Source organism: Chironomus tepperi, unplaced genomic scaffold (genome assembly GCF_022539635.2).
Source record: "Chironomus tepperi strain 1889 unplaced genomic scaffold, CSIRO-AGI_Ctep_v1 contig_309, whole genome shotgun sequence".
NCBI lineage: Eukaryota > Metazoa > Arthropoda > Insecta > Diptera > Chironomidae > Chironomus > Chironomus tepperi.
This window is the reverse complement of record NW_027226431.1, coordinates 2,675,909-2,698,534: the sequence shown is the minus strand read 5'-3', so window position 1 is coordinate 2,698,534 and position 22,626 is coordinate 2,675,909. Positions and strand designations below refer to the sequence as shown.

Below are 22,626 nucleotides of genomic sequence, written 5' to 3'. Positions count from 1 at the left end.
TTAAAAGCTCCGTATGGGAGCCTTCTTCATTTGAGTCGATCGGATTAAAACGACGTTGTTGGAATTGTTGGTACATCTTGCCATATACTCGAATAAACCCCTATAATTCAATGGTAAGATCATGTGACCAGAAATTGTTGAACCACAGAATTATGATACGGACCAGAATTATGATTTTTCTGTTGGATCAACAGGAGATGTGCCACGCCTAATTAAAGGTTGTTCACCACTGAGTCTAAAAGATTACTCCGGTCCGTATATATATGTATTAAATTTTATCATCATCGGTGTTTCTTTTTTTTTGTACATATACTATGCGTACTTGTTAGAGCTGATAAAAATATTAAAAACTAATTTGATATCAAAGAAGGCACAGCAGTAAATGAAAATTTTGCTTTTGTAATTAATAGCACATATTTTTTTGCACGACACACATACAAAGTGCTGTCCGATACAGCACTAATAATTTATCAGTTAACTTGTATTTCTTTTCAATTTTTTTTTTATCAATATTTGAACTTAATTTTTTACTGACTTCTGTATTTGCAGCACCTGAAATTCTTCTTTGATTTTAATTTCGATAAACAATTGCTCGTGGACTTATTAAATAACATGAGTTAATTAATTTTTGACTTCATTTCGCTTCTAACTGTGCATCAGTTCGGATGGTTGTCTTGTGAATAACAAGAAAGGAAGGAAGATTAAGTAATCAATTTGTTGTGAATGTGACTAAAGAATTTTTTAAGTGAAAAAAATGCTTTTTGTGAAATAAAAAAAGCTGAAAAATTTGGAAAATTGAAAATAAAGGAAATTGAAGAAAAATAAGAAAAAAATTCAAGAAAGTGAAAAAAAATTAATTAGTGCACAATGAGCCAGCCACCAAGGAAGGACTCTCAAGTCCGAAAATTGTCGTTCTTAGGATTTACACGGGTAAGTTGAATTAATAATTTAGTTTGGGAAATTATTGAATTTTTTGTTATCGAATGCCGAAGTGGACACTCTAAAAATATATTTTTCAATGAAAATTTTAAAAGTTGTTAATAAGCGATTTAAGAGAGGCACTTAAAAAAGTTATTTTGGAATTAATAATAGAGTTGATAATGAAAAAGTTTGTAGCTATAAATAAAACTGTTCTAGAATTTTACAATAGTTTGACTTTAAATTGAGTTTTTCGAATTTAAAATTTGAACTTGATTCTTGTGAATTTAAATATGATAACTATTGTAGTTAATAATATTGAAATCAAAGACATGAATTTTAACTAAATATTTTCAAGTGATTTCGATATTGCGAGAGTTCGTTAACTTGTTAAAGAAATTTTAGTTTTTTGTGAAAATTTCTCATTTGTTTTGCACTTGAAAAATTCTTTCATTTAATAATTTTGCCAAGATTTTCTGATTTTTTGTTAAAAAAATTTAACTTTTTTAAATACCTAAAGTTTAAGTTTAAATTTTAATTTTTAGTTTTTTTAAATTTTTTTTAATTTTTTTAAAAACTTTTAAAAATTCTTTTTATTTAAAATTTTTTAAAAAACTTTTTTGAATTTTTTAAGAAACACCAAATTTTTTAAGTTTTTAAAAAAACAATTTTTGATTTTATTTTGAAATTCCACTTTAACTTTTTTCTGATTCTTGAAAGTTTTTTAAAAATTTAATTGCTCTTAAAAACATTTTGCTTTTAAATTTGCCAATTTTAAACTTTAATTCGAATTTTTATTTTGACCAAAAGTAAGAAAACTGAGTGCTTGGTTTAACTTAAAATAATTTGATGAAATTGTGTTCAATTTGAATTTTCAATTTTGTTCGATTTTTTTAAAAGTATGTTCAATTAAATAATTTAGTATAGCGAGGAAAATTTTAATTAAAAGTGTAGCACCAGATTTGTAGTTGGAAAAATTCAGAGAAATTTATAATTTTTAATTTAAATTTTTTTACCCTTTAAAAATTTTTAAAATTTTACAAACCTAACTTGTTCAAACTTGTTTTAAACAATGACTCTGCAATTTATTTCTGGGTCATCAAAAGTTATTAATCCTTTATTTAAAAATTCCAGCTAAATTGTCAATAAAATTTTGAAACTTAATTTTCCCATCATTCGTTTTCAAAATTTTAATTAAAATTATTTCCAAAATAATCAAATTATCTTGATTGATTTAATTCCATTACAATTTAGTTCCTCAAGTCATGTCTCGACTTGTAAACTGTGAATGACTAATTAAAATTCGCAGATATACACACAAATTACGATCACGAACAAATTAAGTGAGTGAGAAAAATGCACAAGAATTTCCGTCATATGATTCTTTATCGCGTTATGAATTAACGTAATTTTTTTTTTGTGAAGGAATTATGTAGATAAAAATATAAATGAGACATCATCTTGATTTAAGATAGTACGATATTTTTAGTCGGGAATATTGTGATATTTATTATTATCTCACATTTATCTAGCATGGGTGCTGATGACCTAAATAGCACGCAGCGTTTAGATTTTCGATAACGAGGTCAAGACTTTCCGGTCATGACCTTGAGATTTGTAGGGAATAAAAATTCGGGAAATTCCTATTTAGTGTCGGTTCTGGTCGTGGTTTTGGTTCTGGTCTGGTCTTGGTTCTGGTATGGTCTTGGTTCTGGAATAGTCTTGATTCTCGTATTGTCTTAGTTCTGGTCCTGGTCTCGGTGTCCAATTGAAGTGTACAATAGTGGACAATAGAAGCAATTATCGATGCTTATTTAGACTCGTACAAGTCCTAGATCCAATTTAAATACCTGAACCACCTATATTTTTGATGAGAAAATTGGATGGGTTTTGAACCCCTTCCTTAGGCTTAATTCATCATCATTATTTCTCCCAAATATTTTTCTCAGTAAACATCTCAAAGCTCAATAATTTTGCACGGTATTTCCTATGACAGATAAACATATTTGCTTATAACACTAAACAACTACTTGAATGGTCAATTGAACTGTACTTTGAAATGCTTACAATAAATCAATCTTCTATCCATAGAGCGCCATAAAAAATCATTGCAAATTAATGATTGATTCAGCACTTGACGTACATTACTCGATAAAACAGTGTGTGCTAAAATGTGTGACGCGGTACCTTGAATGTTTTAATGTAGTTTGGTCAGTCTGAACCTTGACAACATTAAAGTCCCTAACCTCAAAAATGTCCCTATGTCCAAAAATGTTCGACAGTCACTGCGCTAAAAAGTTGCCATAAATCAAATTTATTTTTTCACATCCAACAAAATTTTTCACTATCACTCAGTACGAGTAATCTGGATAAGCTCAATCAGATAAGAAGGAATTGAAAAGCCATTATGAAAATATCTGATTTCACTTTTAGGAAAGTGCAGTTGAGTGGTTTTATTTTTAGCAACTTGTTAATCGGGAGGAACTGAATTTATTTTCAGAGTACTCAATTGACAATGATTGATTGGTTTTTTGGGCGACAGTGGCTATAAATAGAACCTGTGTAAAAAAATCATAAATTGATTTAAGATCACTGACCTTAGATAAAGCAACACGAATGGATTATGTTGCGAAGGTCAGGTACACAAAACAATTTATTGCTTTCATACGAGATTATGCAGGCACGACATAAAATGTTTCATTAGAAAAAGTCTCCTGTTGTCAACGAAATCGATATTCATTCAACAGCATGTGCATTAATATATTCCCTTGGAAATATGATAAGGAATCATCCGTAAAGGACCTTGAAATGAAAATTTCTGTAGTTATTTACGATAAAATATTAATTATTTTTACATGCACGGGGCTTTATGGACTTGAATTTCCAATTTGGGTATAAGTTCCAATATTCATTTATTTATGCATTATTTTCATGCGAAAAAGCTCAAAATCTGCAATAAAACATTGAATTTTTCTATAATCCATGCAACTCAATGTTTTAATGCGAACAAAACATTAAAACATTCGGAAAAATCATACATAACATTGTGTTAAAGAAATCAGAAGTGAATTTGTTGTCGGTTGATGTGAAAGTATTTTATTGTAGCTATTTTAATATTTTAGTTCTGTTATCAAAAGGAAAGTTCTTTTCTATGAAAAGTGCCAGGATAGTCAGAGGATTAATTGTTGTACATAAATTGAAGTCAAATTAAAAATTTTTTTGATTTTCCGAACGTGTTCCTTAAAATTAGTAAAAATAGGTAAATTAATGACTTTTGTGTTCCTTAAAAAATGTCAATTTTTCGGTGATGAACTTAGTAAGCATCAAGCAAGCACAGAAACTAAAATCAAAGATGACATTGAAAAATTCAAGTGCATTTTCACTGGCACAGAAAGAGAGGGAAGTGTACCTTTAAAATAAATGGGTTTTTGCATTTTCATGCAGTGCGAGAGTAGGATAGAGAAGATAGGAAAGAGAAACATGTGATGTCAAGGACGATTTGAAATAGTGAATTGTCTGGGTGCCAAAAATATTCAGCAAAAATAATTATTGTGTGCATGCTGCCTGCCTTAAAAATCGATTTCCTTTTTTTGAATATTTTATGCTTACGGGAAGTACTTTAATTTGAATTTTAAGTTTGATTATTGAGTATGTCAACAGCTAAATTGAAAAATTCGAGGAATCGATGAACATGACGCGATGGGAATGAAAATATAAGTTTTGGAACTCGCATGTTACATAAATTAAATATTGAATTTGTAAAAAGCATTTTAATCCTCGTGTACTGTTTTCAATTTCAAGTTCTATTAAATTGACTCGAGGCACATAAAGCACCAAAAAGGAAATTGATTGATCAGTATTGAAACAAATATGAAGAATGATTTAGAAATAATTTATTAAGTATACATTAAAGAGACTGATGAGCATTGGAAAATAGTAATGTGATAGTTTTTCGTTAATGAAATTAGTTCTAGGGATAGAAAATGTGGTGTAATCATCTGGAAAAGTGGAATTGAGTTAATGCTTGAAGCTTTTAATTTAACAGTGGAAGTTTTGGGTAAAAATTGAGAATTTAAAGCTCAGTAAGATTCGATTCCAAAAGCATCTGTTGTATCTGAGAAGAATGGAAACTAAGAATTGAGCCATAAACAGGAAATTTTACCATTGCAAGAATAAGGCCTCTGTGGCCGAAAGTTTATCCATCAGACTGGATATCTGTTTTATACTTTGGGAATTTGTGAGTTCGATTCCCACCAGACATCGATCATTTTATAGAGTATAGTTAATATTGGTCTGAAACAATGCTCATTCTGCTCTGGCTACACTAAATTCTGATAGAATTACCGCCAGTAATCCTTAAAAATGGTGGATTACTACAAAATATTATTCCAGTTAAAAGGATCATTAAAAAGCTAGTCATAAATTATCCCGAACAGTACAAGTCGGTCAGTCGATCCAAAATCCGACCGTCAGCCCAACGTGACTCTTACTTTGTCAATTTTAGATCTATTAATTCTCGTGTGCTGGTCGGGTTTATTATAGAAATGGTGAGATATTAAAGATATCTACGAGCCATCTTTAAAACTCACTTATTAACAGTTTACCTAATGGTCTGGTTGCTTGTGTGTAATACATACGTCACTTATCACAATCATTTAATGTCTACCAAAACAATAACCCCAACTCTGCCACAAAATAATAAAAATTCTCATGTACATATTTATAGGCGTAATTTTTTTTGGATATCGAGTTAATAATGTTTCATAATAAAGCTAACAAAGTTATCAGTTTGATAAATGAATTATAAATATTCTATCTAATTTGCTATACAAATCCATAAATGTGATTGATATCTCGCCACTCGATTTGTGATGATGTACTCTTTTTTTTTGGGAAGGGGGAATGTAAATAAATAAAAAGTAGTAATTCGCAAGGTTGAAGAATTTCGTGAGTTTTATTTAGAATATGGTATTGAGTGGAATTAAGACATTTCTTGTGAAGATTTTGAGTAGAGTAAGAATGATTCAAAACAAGCTAAAGCCAGAAGAATTGATTGGCTATTCCTGGTTTCTGGTCAATTTTTGTCTATAGCAGTAATAGGCAACCTGTGTGCTGCGGCATTTTTGTTTGGCGCCAGTAATTTTCGGAAATGCCATGAACCAAATGATTTGTGTGGTTTCAGTCGTGGTTTACTATCAAAGTGTGCCGCGAAAAATTAATGGTACCCCAAAACTGGTCTATAGTATCACAAGTTTATTCTAACAAAACAGACCCTGTGTATTTAAGTATATCCTGGCTTGGTCAAACACTTAAGGTTGAACCAGAATCTGAAAATGTACTTCCCTTAACAACTGAGCAGAAATTTAAATTTTAATTACATAACTATGGACTATAACTTCTGATATTTCCAACACGCCAACATTGGCACGTACATTTATGTCCCATGACTATATGCTATAAATTCTAAAATGCTTGATTAAAATCTTTAAAAAAATCAGAAAAAAACTCTGTTGAAATTGACATAACAATTATGCAGTTATTGCGTACCAATTGTCAAAATATCAATCATTCACCAATCATAACAAACAGGCTTTCAGTTATGGGTCAAAATTGACATTCCTCAATATTATTGTTAAGATAACTGCCATTGTTTTTATTGAAAAAAGCAAAAGTCACCCCAGACGTACATAGACATTGACGTTATCATGATTTTATACAATACTTATTACTTAATTTTCCACGCGCAACATTAAGTCTCAATTCCTTTAGTTTTAAAAGCGAAAAACCGAAAAAATTGCACAGATAAGGTTTGGCGTACATGCTTAAGGTTGTAAATCATACCAACTGATAAGATTTTCCATCCTGAAGTATATTTTTTGAGTTGATTTTCTTCGGCATTCTTAATTATATTTTAATGCTGTACATTGAATGAGATAACATTCTTTGATGTCATTTTTACAGGGCGAAAATGCAGACGAAAATGAAGCACAACTCGATGAAGAGATGGAAAAAGTCTTCTCCGAACCTGGTTTATCAAAATTTGATGTCCGTAAATTATCAGATATAAATAAGCCAGCAAGTAGCACAAAACTCGATGAAGCTACACCGCCTGCAAATGTAAAAGATTACGATAGTAAGTATAGCTGTACAAATTGTGTATCTTCAAAGGATTCTTATAAATTTACTTCATTGCAGCACATCGAAAATATCCACCACCATATCCAAAAAATCCAAAAAGTATGAGTAAACCAAGCTCAAAAGAATTGCCGAAAAAGGTATCAACTGATCCCACCAGCAGTCCAATATCCGATTCCGATGGCGGTGGCTATGGAAATGATACTTTATCGCGTCAATCAAACTTTTCATCTTATGCTGACTACACATCCCGTGATGTAAGTGAAGACATTGATGATGACGAGCCACCATTATCTGAACGTGTTACTACTTATCGTGGTGGTGATGATGATGTAAGATGAGTTATAAGGATTAAATTACTTGACTGTAATTAAGGAAAAATATCTTTTAATTTAATGTAGGAAAATGCGAAGAAAGTGCAATTTAACAAGGGCGGAAGGAAGCCAGAAGCTCAAGAAGAAACTGAGGAGGATAGACAACGAAGGAGAGAGTAGGATTGATTATTTATAGATATTTGTAGCTTTATAGGATGTGCCAATTAGGGATCAGTACTCGAGTAGACATTTTTGGAACTTGCCTTGATATGTCTAGTTGATGACTAGACATACGGTTGACTATTAGCAGCATTTTCCACTCTGGACTGTGCCTGGTTTTTCTAACATACCTAAAGTCCTCCTATTCTGTAGTTTTTACAGATTAGTTACACATGCTTTACTTATTGGCACATGCATAAACAACCCAAGCTTCCTATGACATAAATCAATTAAAATTTAATTCCTTTTACCCAACAGACGTCAGTATCACTACAAAAGTCGAAAGTATTCCCTTCAAGAATATAATCCAGATAATCGTGGCAAGCAAGCAGGCTCCGAAAGTGGACAAAGTGGTGGACGACGAGTTTCAGTGCAGCCAGAAGATGCATCCTTACAAGAAGCTGATTTGGATACATTAACATCACATCGTTCGGAAGATCCACGCGGTATGCGTCGCTTTAAGGTCCAACAGTCAACAGTTCCAAAAAGAGAAGGAGATCAATACATACAGAACATAATTGGTGCTAATAAAAAATCAAACATTGATCGTAGTCCACATGAAGTATTCGTACAGCTCGATGAGTTGTCTGGTTTGGGTGAGGATCGTGAATGGAAGGAAACAGCACGTTGGATTAAGTATGAGGAGGATGTGATGGAAGGCTCGGATAGATGGGGTAATTGATGAATTAGGAATGAGAAGCTGGATTATTTCATTTATTAATTTTTAATGCAGGCAAACCACACGTTGCATCACTTTCCTTCCACTCGCTGTTAAATTTAAGAAGATGTCTCGAGACTGGTGTCGTTTTGATGGATTTAGAGGAGAAGGATTTGCCAGGTGTTGCTTATCGTGTTGTTGAACAGGTATGGACACTTACTCGGTCGGGACAAAATGTTCATGGTACCTAAGTAGCTGCCGTATGGCGTCCAAGTGATAAATTTCATGTTGTCTGCTATAAAAATGCAACTTTGATGCTACGTGACTTGCCATGGACATTTTGTGCTGATCGGGAAATTACAATTACTGGAATTGATCATTAACACTTTGCTATTTATAATCAGATGGTTATTGAGGACTTAATTCATCCTGATGATAAAGCGTCAATCATGCGAGCACTTTTACTCCGTCATAGACATGTGAATGACCACACACATGGTAGCTTCCATTTTGGTCCGAAACGAAAATACAGTAGCTATAGTAGTCTACAGGTGAGTCTAATTTTATCTGATTTATAAATTATTTAATAGGATCGATATCGATTTCCAATAATTTTTCTACTATTCCATAATAATGATGGAATTGTCAATACGACTTGCTGACTAAGATGGTATATGAACTGCATTTAATGACAATATATATATAATCTAATAACCTCGCAGAAAAATCAATTAAAATGGCAATGTTAATGAACACTAATCAATTAATTAATCAATTTTAGAATTTACATTTTCGACTTCGTAATGAAGACGAGGAACATTTTATTTTTATTGATGAAGCAACGGTAAAAGACTTTTTAAAAAAATTTCTGTTTAATAGTAGATTAAAGTATATCCTTGCATAAAAAATTGTTTAAAAGAACAATTGCTTTGCCTTATAGAGCTTAAACATGCATCACATGATGTATTCGTATGCTTAATGCAGTGGTGGGTAATTTTTGTGCCGTGGCACACTAGTGGTCGACAACATGTGTGTTGCGGCATACTAGTGGTAAACAACTTGTGTGTCACTGCACACTAGTTGTTGACAACATGTGTGTTGCGGCACACTAGTGGTTGACAACATGTGTGTTGCGACACAATAGCAATCGACATCATGTGTGTTGCGACACACTAGTGATCGACATCATGTGTGTTGCGACACATTAGTGATCGACATCATGTGTGTTGCGACACACTAGTGGTCGACAACCTATGTACTGTGATACATTATTGGTCAACAACATGTGTGTTGTCTGTGTGTTGCCTGTCAACAACATTTCGGCAGCTTGTGTGCACAACAGTGTGCCCCAAATTCAAATGTTCACCACCACTGTCTCAACGCTTCTTCAGAGACTGCAATAAATCATGACGTTGAAGTAATTTCAGATGGAAATTGCATTTTATAAGCAACATGGTGTATAATGCCATGAGATTATATGAAATTATAAATTGTGACCGTGAATATAGAAGTATATGGCATTGCATCACAGAGTCATTTATCGATTTTTTGGACTTTTAATTCTAAGTTCATGTTTACTTTTACTTCCGTAAATTGTAAACAAAAAATCAATAGTAAAGAACATGAACATGAATAATTAGTTTCTTTTATCATACAATATTTCATGATTTATATTCATTATCATGTGCATACATATAGCCATGACATTAGTAACAATGGTAAAAAATTTGTTTATCTTTATTGTGCTTACAACATAAAATTGGATATAAATTAAGTCATATTTTGGTGACGATTCGGAATGTAAAAATGCACATCATCAGCATCATGGACCATCCAAACGAGCAAGCTTTACAATATCAAATATAATGAGTAATCCACGTAGTTTAAATGCAAGTCGTAATAATTCATTCTGTACACGTAGTACAATTAATCATGGTGCTCACGCGAGAAAAATTGCTCAAATTCTATTGAGTCCAACTGGAAGTTCGTATCCAACAAATGAGTGCTCTACATATATGCATGATGCATCTTATGACATGGTTTGTGTTGTGTAATACACTCGATTCTTATCAAATTTTTGCTATGTCATCAGCTAAAGTTCTGTTCCTTTATCTTTTTGGATTATTTTTATATAATTTCTATTTTTGGTCGTGATTTCTGTTCGTAGCTAGTCAAAAATATTTTCATTCCTTTTTTAAAGAAATCACAATCTCTTGAAGATGTTGCAATGGTTAAATTTCAACAAGTTAGTCGAGTACAACGTTATTCCATTTCGACTTTACATATATTAAAAGTGAATAAGTATAAAATTCATGGGTTGTGTTATATTGGTGACTAACTATCCGAATTTCATATCCATATTTGATTTTTTGTACGAATTTTGACCATTTCCTTGATTCCCTTTTATCCCTAGTTCAATATGTTATTTACATATCTCAACAGACAAGGAGCATGCTTACAAAATTGAGGATGCTCAATTAAATTGACTGATCTAACTCATGAGTATGCTCATTGTCTGTTAGGGATGTTGGCCTAAATGTAGAATCGGGATACTATTGCATATTGAGTATCCCATCTATCCTTGATTTTAGATATCATATTTAAGCTTTATCACCCTATCAAAAATGAAGATTCTTCAATAATCCCGTGCGGCATGATGATTCAATTTTCATTTGTCGCAGTATGGTTCCGCCAAATTTCCTTCATGTCTTGCCGTTAATGTAGTGATGAAGCGGTGGCCTTACGACTATGTTTTACTATTCAGGGATCATTGTAGTCAATACGAAAATCCGTTTAATCCCTCCTTTAAGTCTAAGTAACAATAAGATCCTGACGATGCACGATGAACTCATCAGGGCTGACCGGATGGCAATGCGGTTCCGATCGACGATAAAATCGATTATGCCAATAGATTTTGAAGTTTAACTTTCCGTCTGGGCAATCACACGTGCTTATGACATTAGCTCATCAACATTCGAATATAATGTCAACGTTTTGTCGCTCGGGTGTGTTTTTCATGCAACAAATTCAATCAATTAATAATCTTAGAATTGCTTTCAAAAATCTCATACTTATCTAATCAAATCACAAATTCGTTTATGACGCTGATAGAAGCTTTTGACCGTCGCTAGACATTTTTGTAGTTTTTAAATAAATAATCGATGTGTACCTTTTATACCTGTATAATCCAAATTGGGGTGAAGTCAGAGGGTAATTTTTCTGGTACAGACTGATGTGGTACAGTTGGGCATACAGGTCTAGATAACCATTGGGTGATGTGACTATACCGTAATGTACCTTATCAGCAGCAAAGAAATAAGCTCCAGATATTTTCGATAATTCTGTCCAAATTCTTCTTTTCTTCAAAAATTTCAATGTGTACCACATCTGACTCCTCCTTGACTTCACCCCTTGCTCGTAGATATATCGACATCATCGATATTTTTTAAGCTTTTTATTTGAATCTTTGTTGTTTTTTGTTATCGACTAATGCTGATTTTATGAGCTTTTTTTTAATCTACATGTGTTGATTTTATCAATTAGTAATCAGCTTATAAACATTAAGAACTGTCAATAGTCATAAATTAATATTAATTTCATGTCTACACAGAATGTCAGCGAAGAGCGCAAGAGAAGTTTCTTTGGTGCAAGTGAGGCAACAAACAACGGATCTCATCTCTTCCGTAATGGTAGCACTGCTGACACAAAAATTGATATGAGTCAAGAAACTACTTATACAGCATCACAAGAGGATTTAAAGAAGCTTGCTAAGGAAACAATTTTAAAGAGAATTCCAGATAATGCAGAAGCAACGACTGTTTTGGTATGTAAAGCTCATCCTTAACATTGAAAGGATTTACATCATTGTCTCTTAAACAGGTTGGCTCCGTAGAGTTCTTGGAACAGCCCACAATAGCCTTTGTTCGTCTTTCTGAAGGAATCATGATGCCATCCATCACAGAAGTTCCAATTCCAGTGCGTTTCTTATTCATCCTTTTAGGACCAAAGACAGCCGACTTAGATTATCATGAAGTTGGTCGTTCCATTGCTACATTAATGTCAAATCGTCACTTCCATAACATTGCATATAAAGCTGATGACAGACGAGAACTTTTATCAGCTATTAATGAGTTCCTTGATGACTCAATCGTTTTACCTCCAGGAAAATGGGACAAGGAACATTTATTGCCATTCGAAGAGCTCAAGGCTAAAAAGTAAGTGATTTCAATTTGCAATTGACATTCATTTTATTGATCTTTATAAATAAATTTACAGCGAAATGATTCGTACGAGAAAGAAGAAAGCAATTGAAGAGAAATTAAAGACGAAACCGCTTACAAGTGAGGAGGAGAAGAAATTATTGGCAGCAGCTGATGAAGATGACAAGGATAAGAAGCAGCCGGATGATCCATTACGAAAGACAGGTAAATATTTAATTAAAATCTAATCATTTTTACATTTTTATCAGCATTAAGGATGTTTGAGGTAGAATGTTCCTTAATTTATGCAAAATGACTAAAGTTTGGTCTGCTAATGAACATCCTAGCTCAATTAGTGGAAGTAGACAAATGTATTCATTCATGTTTCTAGCAAAATCACTCAACCATAATGCGCTTTATGCATTTTTGACTGGCTGGGTAGCTGGTTTGTTTGGAGAATCTCAAAAACCTTAGAAATGATGTGCTTTTGTTTGATGTTTATTCAATTTATGTTCAATTAGTTGAGTTAAGAGCTTGAAGTCAAATCGGATTGTGTATTGATTGTGGTCCAGGAGACTCTTCCTTACTGAACCGACTTTGAGCTTTGACTTATTTTATTAGTTTAGATTCATATTAGCTTATGCATATTCAGATCTTGTTACATTTCCGAGTGACATAAACGAGGAGGCCAACACAGAGCTTTTAGAGCTTCAAATGGCATCCACATGGAGGAGGCTTCGATTTGGTGTTGATAACCCTAACAGGCAAAGAACTGCTTTTAAGTATCTTAGTGGTTTTTCTGAACTCTCTTTGCCTGTTAGGATAAAATGGACTTAGCTGAGCCTTAAAAGCTCCGTGGTTAAGCCTTCCTAATTTGTGTCGCTCGTGATATTCATATTCAATCATAATTAGCTAGTAAGGACAGTATATTCTTGAATACACAATAAATATTCCATTTTACTAAATAAAATTGGAATTTTATATTATTTGCTCCTCATTTCTTCCATGAATATTTCTTCCGTGGCTAGTCAGTTCATTATCCATACTAGTCGAAGGTCTTGTTTCGCCGGTTGTTGTATCATCCCCCTAACATACAAGCATAAGCTCAGTGAGCATCATTCTGTACTAGTGATCATATTCGTTGGTACCTAATGAGTATGCTTCTTGGTTCCGTAAGATGCTTATTGAGCATTTGCTTGTATGTTTGGATCTGCTGCAGATGAGTTGACGATTTCAGTATCAAAATGTACATCTGCAGTATATTTGTACTTTTCCTATTGCATCTGCCTATTATTAGACTCATTTCTGATCTTTCCTTTTGCCTCAATATCATCGAATCATTCCATGTCCATTTCACATATCTTACCAATTTTATATTTTCATCCCACAAAAGGTAGACTATTTGGCGGTATGATAAACGACATCAAGCGTCGCATGCCAATGTACAAAAGTGACATTAAGGATGGTTTAAATAGTGAAACACTTGCTGCAACGTTATTCTTATACTTTGCTGGTTTAGCTACAGGTAAGACTACTTACATGATAATCTTACATCAATCCTTACTAATCTCTAATTTCCTTCCATAAACAGCCATCACATTTGGTGCTTTAGTTGGAAGTAAGACAAATAATCTTGTGGGTATTTCTGAGACGCTGATATCAGCATGCTTCGTCGGAATGATATTCCATGCGTTCTCATCGCAGCCTTTAGTATTCGTTGGTACAACTGGTCCCTTAATTTTATTCGATGACGCTTTGATGCAGTTCTGTACCCAAATGGGTTATAACTTCTTAATGATTCGTGTATATATTGGATTTTGGCTATCAGTGATTGCGCTGACAATGGCGGCCTTTGAGGGTAGTGCCTACGTACGTCTCTTTACACGATTTACACAAGAAATCTTCTCGGCACTTATTACGTTAATTTATCTCGTTGAAACTGCACTTAAGTTAGTTAGCACATACAAGCGTCATCCATTATTTGCTGAATATGTTTACGAGAATATAACCAGAGTTGTGTCTACAACTCAAATGATACCATTGCTCAATGATGCATTGAATGAGATTGATGCAAATGCTACGGAAGCACCATCAACACTTGGACAGACAATGTCATTAGTGGCATCAAATGAAACTGAATTGGCATCATCTGGTCCAAATCTTTTGCTTCCATGGGATGATGCAGGACCTTTAAATCAACCAAATACAGCACTTTTCTGTACATTATTAACATTAGGAACATTCACACTTGCTTATAGTTTAAAAATATTCCGTAATTCTAAATTTTTGGGACGTAATGCAAGACGTGCTTTGGGTGACTTTGGTGTACCAATATCAATTGCTATTTTCTTGGCTATTGACTTGACTGTTCCACAAGTTTTTACGGATAAATTGGCTGTAAGTACAATAAGTCATCTAATTGACCATAAATTCATGAGCTATTTCCATTTAGGTACCTGATGGAATATCTCCAAGTGAACCTGAACAAAGAGGCTGGTTGATTCCGTTCGGACCAGTTGAACCATGGCTTCCATTTGTATGCTTAGTTCCAGCATTGCTAGTCTACATTTTGATATTTATGGAAACTCAAATTTCCGAGTTGATTGTTGGAAAACCTGAACGAGGCTTAAAGAAGGGCAACGGATTACATTGGGATATTGTTCTTTTATGCTTCTGTAATTCAGTCTGTGGTATGTTTGGATTACCATGGCATTGTGCAGCTACTGTACGATCAGTTACTCATGTATCTGCTGTAACAATTATGTCAACGTAAGTTTAAGTTGTTGGAACTTCCTGAGCATATTTAATGACATTCTTGATTTTTTTCATAGGAACCACGCACCTGGTGACTCACCGAAAATAGCTGATATTAAGGAACAAAGACTTTCAGGCTTTTTCGTGTCTTTATTGATTGGATTGTCACTTTTTGCATCACCATTACTTAAGCAGATTCCAATGGCTGTGTTATTCGGTGTTTTCTTGTATATGGGTATCTGCTCAATGATTGGCGTCCAATTCTTTGAAAGGTATGGTTTAATGAGTTGCTATTGATGTCACTTTACTGAAAAACTATTCATTTCATTTAGATTGCGACTAATCTTCATGCCTGTGAAACATCATCCACAAGTTCCTTATGTTCGTCGACTTCCAACATGGAAAATGCATGTTTTCACCATTGTTCAAGTTTTAGCTTTGGCATTGCTGTGGGGCGTTAAATCATCCAAATTTTCACTCGCTTTTCCATTCATCTTGATGATGATGGTTCCAATTAGACAGCAGCTTGAGAGAATTTTCACTCCATTGGAATTGAGAGCTGTAAGTATTGAATTAGATAGTTCCTAAAAAGCAGAGTGTGCTCTGAAGTACAGAGTAACTAGAGAGCAACGCTCATGAACGTGCTCATCTTGTATATGTTAGATGAGCAAGCTCTCGAATGCATGGTTTGTGTCTTTTGGGTTCATTCAATTATTGATGGTATTTAAGGTGAATGTTAAGGTCTTTTACATGCTAATTAAGTGAGTACTGCCAGAGTACCTAGATACCCTAACAGACAATTTGAATATTGACTAAGATGAGCGTGTTCATGAGTATAATTACTTACTTCCCTGGCTGGACAGATCAAGTTTAATGCAATGCTGATTCCATCGCTGGCTACCGCTTCATGAGTATACTCATTCCGTACAATTGAACATATCCAATTTTGTGGATATACTCATGAGCATGCTCCTTGTCTGTTCGGGATTACTTCACCTTACACTTTACCTTCCTTACTTGCTGTAACTATCCAAAACAGACAAAGAAACCGCTTTAAGGTACCGAAGTAGTAGTCCTTCTGTACCATGAAACCGTGTTCATTGTCTGTTGGGATATGTTCCTATGTGGAGCTTAGGTTATAACAAAATGCGTTCCATCTGACACTGTTGCTGGATCTATAGCCTTATATTATATACAATTTACAATATTATAACTCTAAATTTCTTTAATTTTCTTTTAATTTAGGTTGACGGAAATCAACCAAACGATGGTGCTGAAGATGAACCGGATTTCTATGAGCAAGCGCCACTTGCGGCCTAAAAAGAATCAAATTTCATCTCGAAAAATAATCCAAGTATTAAGATACTTATTGTAAATGAAGAAAAAGATATACTAGATTTTTGAGACTTAAAGTTCTTTTGGACATTTGTGTCTTTCAAATATCCTTAAAGTTAATACATACTCTGTAAATAAGAGTTTAAAAAGAATTTTGAATATCCAAGCCTAGATAACTATTAATAATAATAATAATTTAGTAAATGAAATTCCTTAAAATTACATAAATTTAAAGTTTAACTATGTAAGTTCAAATTGATCAAAAAAAGAAAGCAATTTAGTAATGGAAGTAAATACTAGAACAATTCATGCCTAAAAATCAAATTCATTCAATTAATAGTAACAATAATAACTCAAGTGACATGTAGGTACACATTGAAGATTATTAAACATTAAAAGTTATAATTGACAATCTTTGTAGGAAAAATTTTCGAAGATTTTAGGTAAATTTTAGGTAAACTAGGAACAAAATTAATAAAAATGAGCAAATACTTAGTAAAGAAGTCAATGAAAATAAAAAATGAAACCTTTTCCTCGGCATTAAACTTAACATAAATTTTAACGAATGAAAATGAAAACAGAATTTTTAGATATTCAAGATGTAGATGAGATGCATATCTAAAATTTTAAAATTTAAGAACTTCATCAAATTCCTGATTAGGGGCTGGTTACAAATGAAGATTATCGATTATCGAAATTTTGAGGTTATGGACATTCTTTCTTCATTTTTGCATGCTGGATGTTGAATAAAGAGATTTATTTAGAGACAGGAGTTGGATATCCACTATGGTTTGACACTTGTCAGACTTTAATCCTTCCGAGCAGTACAATGTTGTCGATAATACACAGCTACGTCACCGTGCTGATGAGAATACGTTAAGTTGTCTTGACGGTTGCGTGATGATTGCTTTTGTGCCAATTTTTTGACACGAACATTAAATATGACGCATCGTGCTGTTCGGATTTATTATTGTCAATCTCAGTTCTCTCCGAAAAGCACATGACTAGGGATTGGGACAAAATTGACTCCGGCTTATGGTCAGATATCATCGAATCTGGCCTGAACTCAGAGTCACGATCCCGAGTGGACGTTATAACTAGCCATCACCTGGCTAGTTAATGTTCAGTTGTTCTAAAGTATTTTTGTCCACTCGAGGATGGCTTGGTACCAGATTTTTTTGGCTATTTATATGGCATATGCATTTCGGATTGAGTTTTATTCCCGAGCAGCACAATGTGGCGAACTGTTTTTTTCATGGTAAATATTGGTCGAAAACAGCCGACGGGCAACTTCACATCTTCTCTTTAATATGGCAACGTATTGGTTCATACATATTGTGCTGTTCGGGGCAGCGCTCTAAGCCAACTCGGATTCTGTTTTGAAAAGTCAACATGAGTCGCTTTAGATCTCTGGTTCAGGATTGATATGGAAAATTATGACAAGAAATAGAATTCAAATTTCCCTACAACCATCATTTGTGACCAGTCCCTAAAATTACTTTTAAAGTTGCTGCTTTTTAACACAAATCAGTGAAAAAGAAATTGCAAAAAAAGAAGATATTTTTCGAACAAAAAAATTGTTTTTATTGTTATTAATTTTCAAACTGTTTTATGAATAAAAGATTATTTACATTAAAACGAGTGATGTCTTCCTCTCACTTTCGACATAAATGATGATGATTCATTACAGATTTGTGGTTGTTTTAAAAAAAAGCAAAAAGCATGTGGAAAATGTGCTCAACAAAAAAGTTGTTCTCTTCGGTGATCCTCTCGACATACGTCAGCGTCTACACATCCAAATGCGATCATTTCGGGTCCAGAATTATTCAAATGTGTGCGGATATAATTGAGAGATTCTCACCAAAATTCTCTCATCGTACGCGATCATGCTGTGATAATGAAACCCGGCATTGTGATAAAAGACATTCGTGCATCGGATCGATAAAATTCGTGAAAATTCAGTTCGTTTGTCGTGAAAAATTTTTCGAGTAAAAATTTTCACTCGGATGTAGTTTTGAGCGGACCTTTGAGAAGTGCGAAACTAAAAGAAAAGAATTATATTTTTTTTTTATAAATTTTTAAGTTCGATTGAGAAGAAGAAAAATTTTTTTTTCTATTTTTATCTTTTTTTCCCCATTGAAAAATCCTTTTCGGGCTGCCTTCATACAAAAAAATTTCTTTTTTCATATCTTAAAATTTTTTTAAAAATTTATTAATGCTGTCCATAATTTCATTAGTTTAATTTCCTTTAAATCAATTCTTCTCAATTGAAAAGTGAAAAAAAAAGTTGAAAAAAATTTCAAAAAAAAGTTGAAATTAAATTTAAAAAAATTTCTATAATTAAAGATACGATGATAAGCTCGCGCTTAAAATATATAACGACACCCATTTTCATCTTATTGATATTTCTCGCGATTCCAACATGGGTGGAATGTGGTAGTAATAAAAAAAGTTCACCAGCACCACCAGCTGAACCAGAACCAACGATCGAAGAAGTTTCGGCCAAACAGTTAGAAAAGATTCTAGCTGACAAGGATTATGTTGCTGTTTATTGGTGTAAGTTGTTCGTCTACACCTTCCATCATCAAGTGACATGTGGGAACATTAAAGTGAATTTTTTTTTTTTTGAAAATTTTAAATTAAAGGAAAATGAAAAAAATTTTTACTTACGTAATGAAAAGAAAAAACCTCAAAAAGTGTGATTCTGTGTGTATATGTGATGAAAAATGAGAAAATAAAATTACAAAAAAGAAATTCGAAAGCTGAAAAAAAAAGATGAGAAAAATGTGAAAAAATAAAAAAAAAATTTGTGCCTAGTTACACTCAATATGATCAATATGATTATGAAAAAAATAATAAGGATAAAGTGGATATAAAGAGAACATCAAGTGACATTGAAGCTTGCTTTCTGTGAATGTATATGCACAGCAATAACCACAGACAATAAATTCGATCAAAAGAAGTCAATTCCCATTATTTCATCTTTTGTTATTTTCAATCTACTCTCCGACTCACTTCCTTGCATCTTAATATAGCTCAGCTAATTCTCTTGTATTTATTTACTGAAAATTTTTCACATTTCTGCTTTATTCTGTGAAATAAAATAAAAAAAAAAAAACAAGATAAAAATTTCTCTACCTTTATACAATTTTTTTTTGTGCTGCTTACTGCTGTTTGTGTCTAGAGACTTCTTTCTTCATCATCATCACTCGATAGAAGAAATTTCATGTGTGAAACAATTTGTTATATTCGTTTTCATAAAAAAAAGTGTGCGTATATATATGTTTGTTTTAAACAGAGTTCAAGTCCGTTGATGATTATTTTTAGAAATTCTGTGAAATTGTCTCTTGCAATTGTAGACCTCGTATACGACGCTTGTGACTTCTTTTTAAAAGATAATTAGAATGAAAATAAATTATCTTTTGAGTATCATGGTTTTAAATTGATTTTTAAGTGGATTTCTCTAAATTAGAGTGTCTTTCTTGAGATTTGGCTGGAAATTGTTGAAATTTTAAAAATAACGGTTGAAAATTATTCAAAAAATATTCAAAAATTCAAAAAATATTCAAAACTTTCACTGAACGTACTCAGAATTTGTTGGAAATTTAAAAATAATGGCTGAAAATTTTTTCAAAAAATATTCAAAATTATTCAAAAAATCTTCAAAAAATTTTCACTGAACGCACTCAGAAGCTTCGTTGAACTCTTGAAAAATCTTATAACTTGAATCTTAAAAATTCTTCTTATTTTAGTAATTAAAGACAATTTTGTTACTTTCTTCGCATAGATGATGAGATCTCCTGCACGTATTTCAACTTCTATCACTAATCTCAGAAGAAAATGTGATGATTTTATGCAAAATTTGAATTTATTTACAAATTTAATTTCAAAAATTTGTTTGAAAATTCAATTTAAAGTAAAAAAACAAATGTTTTCCAAAATTCCTTACTTTTTCGCTGGTGCCTCATGTCCTGGACACTAATCTAAAGAGAAAATACGATGATTTTATGCAAAATTTCAATTTGTTTATCAATTTAATTTTATAAATTTTTCTAATTCAAAAATCAAATTTTCATTGGAAATCCAAATTTTCTTTGCAAGTGCCTCATGACTTGTCACTAATCTCATGAGAAAAATATGATGATTTTATCCAATACTTCAAATTGTTTACAAAAAATTTCAAAAATTGTTGATAATTTCAATTCAAATTTGAAATTTCCGTTAAAAAACATATTTATAAAATTCCTAACTTACTGCGGTAAAACATCATTTCATCCAGATCTCTTTACACTTCTCCAAATTCTTCTTTATAATTAGAAAGAACTGACTTGATGTCAGTTGACTAGTTGATGATGATTAATTTATGAAGCACTTGTAGTATGTTATTTGATGAAAAAAACCTGATTCATACATTATATTTCAGTCCTAAACTCATCAGCACATCTTTCTCATCATCATCTCAGATATTAAGAGAGAGAGATTCTTCTTTTCTTATTTCATAATGAAACTCATGAAGCGTTGATTATACTTTAAAATTACTTTACAAAGAGGATTCTTATTAATTAAGAAATAATGCAATTTCATTGCCAAAAAGCTACTTCAAGTGTGAATTTAAGTGAAACCAACAAACTAAGAAAGTATGAAACAGGTTGCTTTTTGCCGCCATTCACAATAATTTTTTTGTTTTTTTATTCATTTTTTTAATCTTCTTGAAATTTGAATGGCGAGGGTGTTCAGGGATTTAGGAACAATTTTTATTTCAAGCAATTTTAAATTTTTCTCAAATTTCTATTTTTTGATCACTAAAAGATGTCGAGATGTGTGTAGAAACATTCGCCATGATGAGATACTGCCGGAAATACCTTGTATCCTGGGCATAATTCTACTTTCATTGATTTTGATTTAGAAAATTTAAATTGCTGTAAATTTAAAGGTTAATGACATGACAGTATGTTGGTCTTCTTCTTGATCAGATTCGTATCCGGAATATTAACTTCCTATGCTTATTTGCCTCTCGACCAAATTAGTTACGAATTGTAGTTTTCTCTGAGAGTTTGATCACTGGCCGTATGATTTTATTACTTTTGGCTCTGTACTTTCCTCTTATAACTTATGGATGATCTTCAGAGATCCTCTACATTCTATAACCAAGAGAACAACATGGCATAATGCCTAGTATAATAAAATGCCATAATAACTAGACCTACGATCGATTAATTACATGTTTTATGGTACATTTCATTATTCGACCTTAGGTGTAGTTACTAACTAGATATTGTGTCAAGATGTCCACTCGAGATATGTTAGAAGTTCATTTTCCAAAAGTCCACAAAAAAAGTCCCCTTAGTGAACAAACTTGAAAATCACAAATCAGTTAATCAATCACAAACTTAACCGATCTAAAACGAATCAGTCCGAAAGTCAGCGTCATGTTGGCTTAAGATCAAATTTGGATCAAATACCCGATTTCTGCTATTCATGAAATAAACGTTATAGCTAGTTAATGACATGTCAGTACCGATGTCGATGGCTTGACTTCATTTGTCCTTATGATAATATCTCCAGTGGCACAATGCGGTGAACTGTATTTTTCGCCTTTAAAACTGGTCGAAATCAGCCGTCAAGGCGTCGATATAACAACTTTACACCTTACCGTTAATACGATGTCTTAGCGGCACTCTAGCTAACACGTTGTCCGGAATAAGTTTGTGCAGCCTGAGTGAACGACCCATTTGTAATCCATATGGAAGCCACATTGAGCTCAGTGTCTATATGCTCCTTGTGGATTCCATTTGCCTTCTTTTGCCTACCTCACTCGGGAAAGATTCCAAAAAATCCACAAAATTTCTAAAATAGCAGTAAATTGAGGTTTATGGATGTTATTTATGGATGTAAATTGAGGTTTATAGTTTATAGACGCAAATTGTCAAAAAATTATTATCACACCCAATAAATCCTTCACAAAAAATACATTTTTTCTTAAATATCCAACACCTGCCAAAAAGGTATTACAATCTTAAACATAACAAAGAAGCAATAAACAATTGCAGACCTTGAGCAAGCAAATATTGTAGTGAATTCATGGCTTAAAAAT

At 32.7% G+C, this 22,626-nt stretch overlaps 2 protein-coding genes and 1 long non-coding RNA gene across 8 annotated transcripts in view; 2 read left to right on the top strand and 1 right to left on the bottom strand.

Moving 5' to 3' along the window:
* Positions 1–572: 572 nt before the first annotated feature.
* Positions 573–18,173, top strand: LOC139092869 (band 3 anion transport protein-like). 2 transcript variants are annotated; one of them, XM_070643422.1, is made up of 17 exons: positions 573–930; positions 6,880–7,051; positions 7,114–7,385; positions 7,455–7,543; positions 7,845–8,260; positions 8,320–8,450; positions 8,649–8,795; positions 9,026–9,088; positions 11,855–12,067; positions 12,124–12,458; positions 12,520–12,668; positions 13,837–13,968; positions 14,035–14,840; positions 14,896–15,212; positions 15,275–15,469; positions 15,530–15,758; positions 16,443–18,173. In XM_070643422.1, exons 1-17 carry the CDS (start codon positions 868–870, stop codon positions 16,515–16,517), a joined length of 3,804 nt encoding a protein of 1,267 aa, XP_070499523.1. In that variant the 5' UTR covers positions 573–867; the 3' UTR covers positions 16,518–18,173. The 2 variants fall into 2 exon arrangements, with proteins under 2 accessions (XP_070499523.1, XP_070499524.1); XM_070643423.1 differs by lacking the exon at positions 9,026–9,088 and having other exon boundaries at positions 578–930.
* Positions 18,174–18,435: 262 nt separating this feature from the next.
* Positions 18,436–22,626, top strand: part of hlk (hulk) — a 28,053-nt gene continuing 23,862 nt past the window's right edge. For 4 of the 5 annotated variants that reach the window (XM_070643126.1, XM_070643123.1, XM_070643125.1 and 1 more), the window contains exons 1-2: positions 18,436–18,565; positions 18,879–19,088. In XM_070643126.1, the coding sequence (XP_070499227.1) occupies positions 18,884–19,088 (205 nt within the window). In that variant the 5' untranslated portion in view covers positions 18,436–18,565; positions 18,879–18,883. Of the gene's footprint in view, positions 18,566–18,860; positions 19,089–22,626 lie in introns of those variants that run through there. The other variant, XM_070643122.1, reaches the window with a different exon arrangement.
* LOC139092640 (uncharacterized) lies at positions 19,225–19,731 on the bottom strand. The gene is made up of 3 exons (XR_011544609.1): positions 19,701–19,731; positions 19,548–19,623; positions 19,225–19,294 (listed from the first exon to the last, which is right to left on the bottom strand). It is a non-coding gene; the product is annotated as an uncharacterized lncRNA (long non-coding RNA).

Coding starts and splice junctions, on each gene's coding strand:
- LOC139092869 (XM_070643422.1), top strand. CDS start 868: ATGAGCCAGCCACCAAGGAAGGACTCTCAAGTCCGAAAATTGTCGTTC. Junction 7,052..7,113: donor AAATGTAAAAGATTACGATA/GTAAGTATAGCT, acceptor ACTTCATTGCAG/CACATCGAAAATATCCACCA. Junction 9,089..11,854: donor TTTTTATTGATGAAGCAACG/GTAAAAGACTTT, acceptor ATGTCTACACAG/AATGTCAGCGAAGAGCGCAA.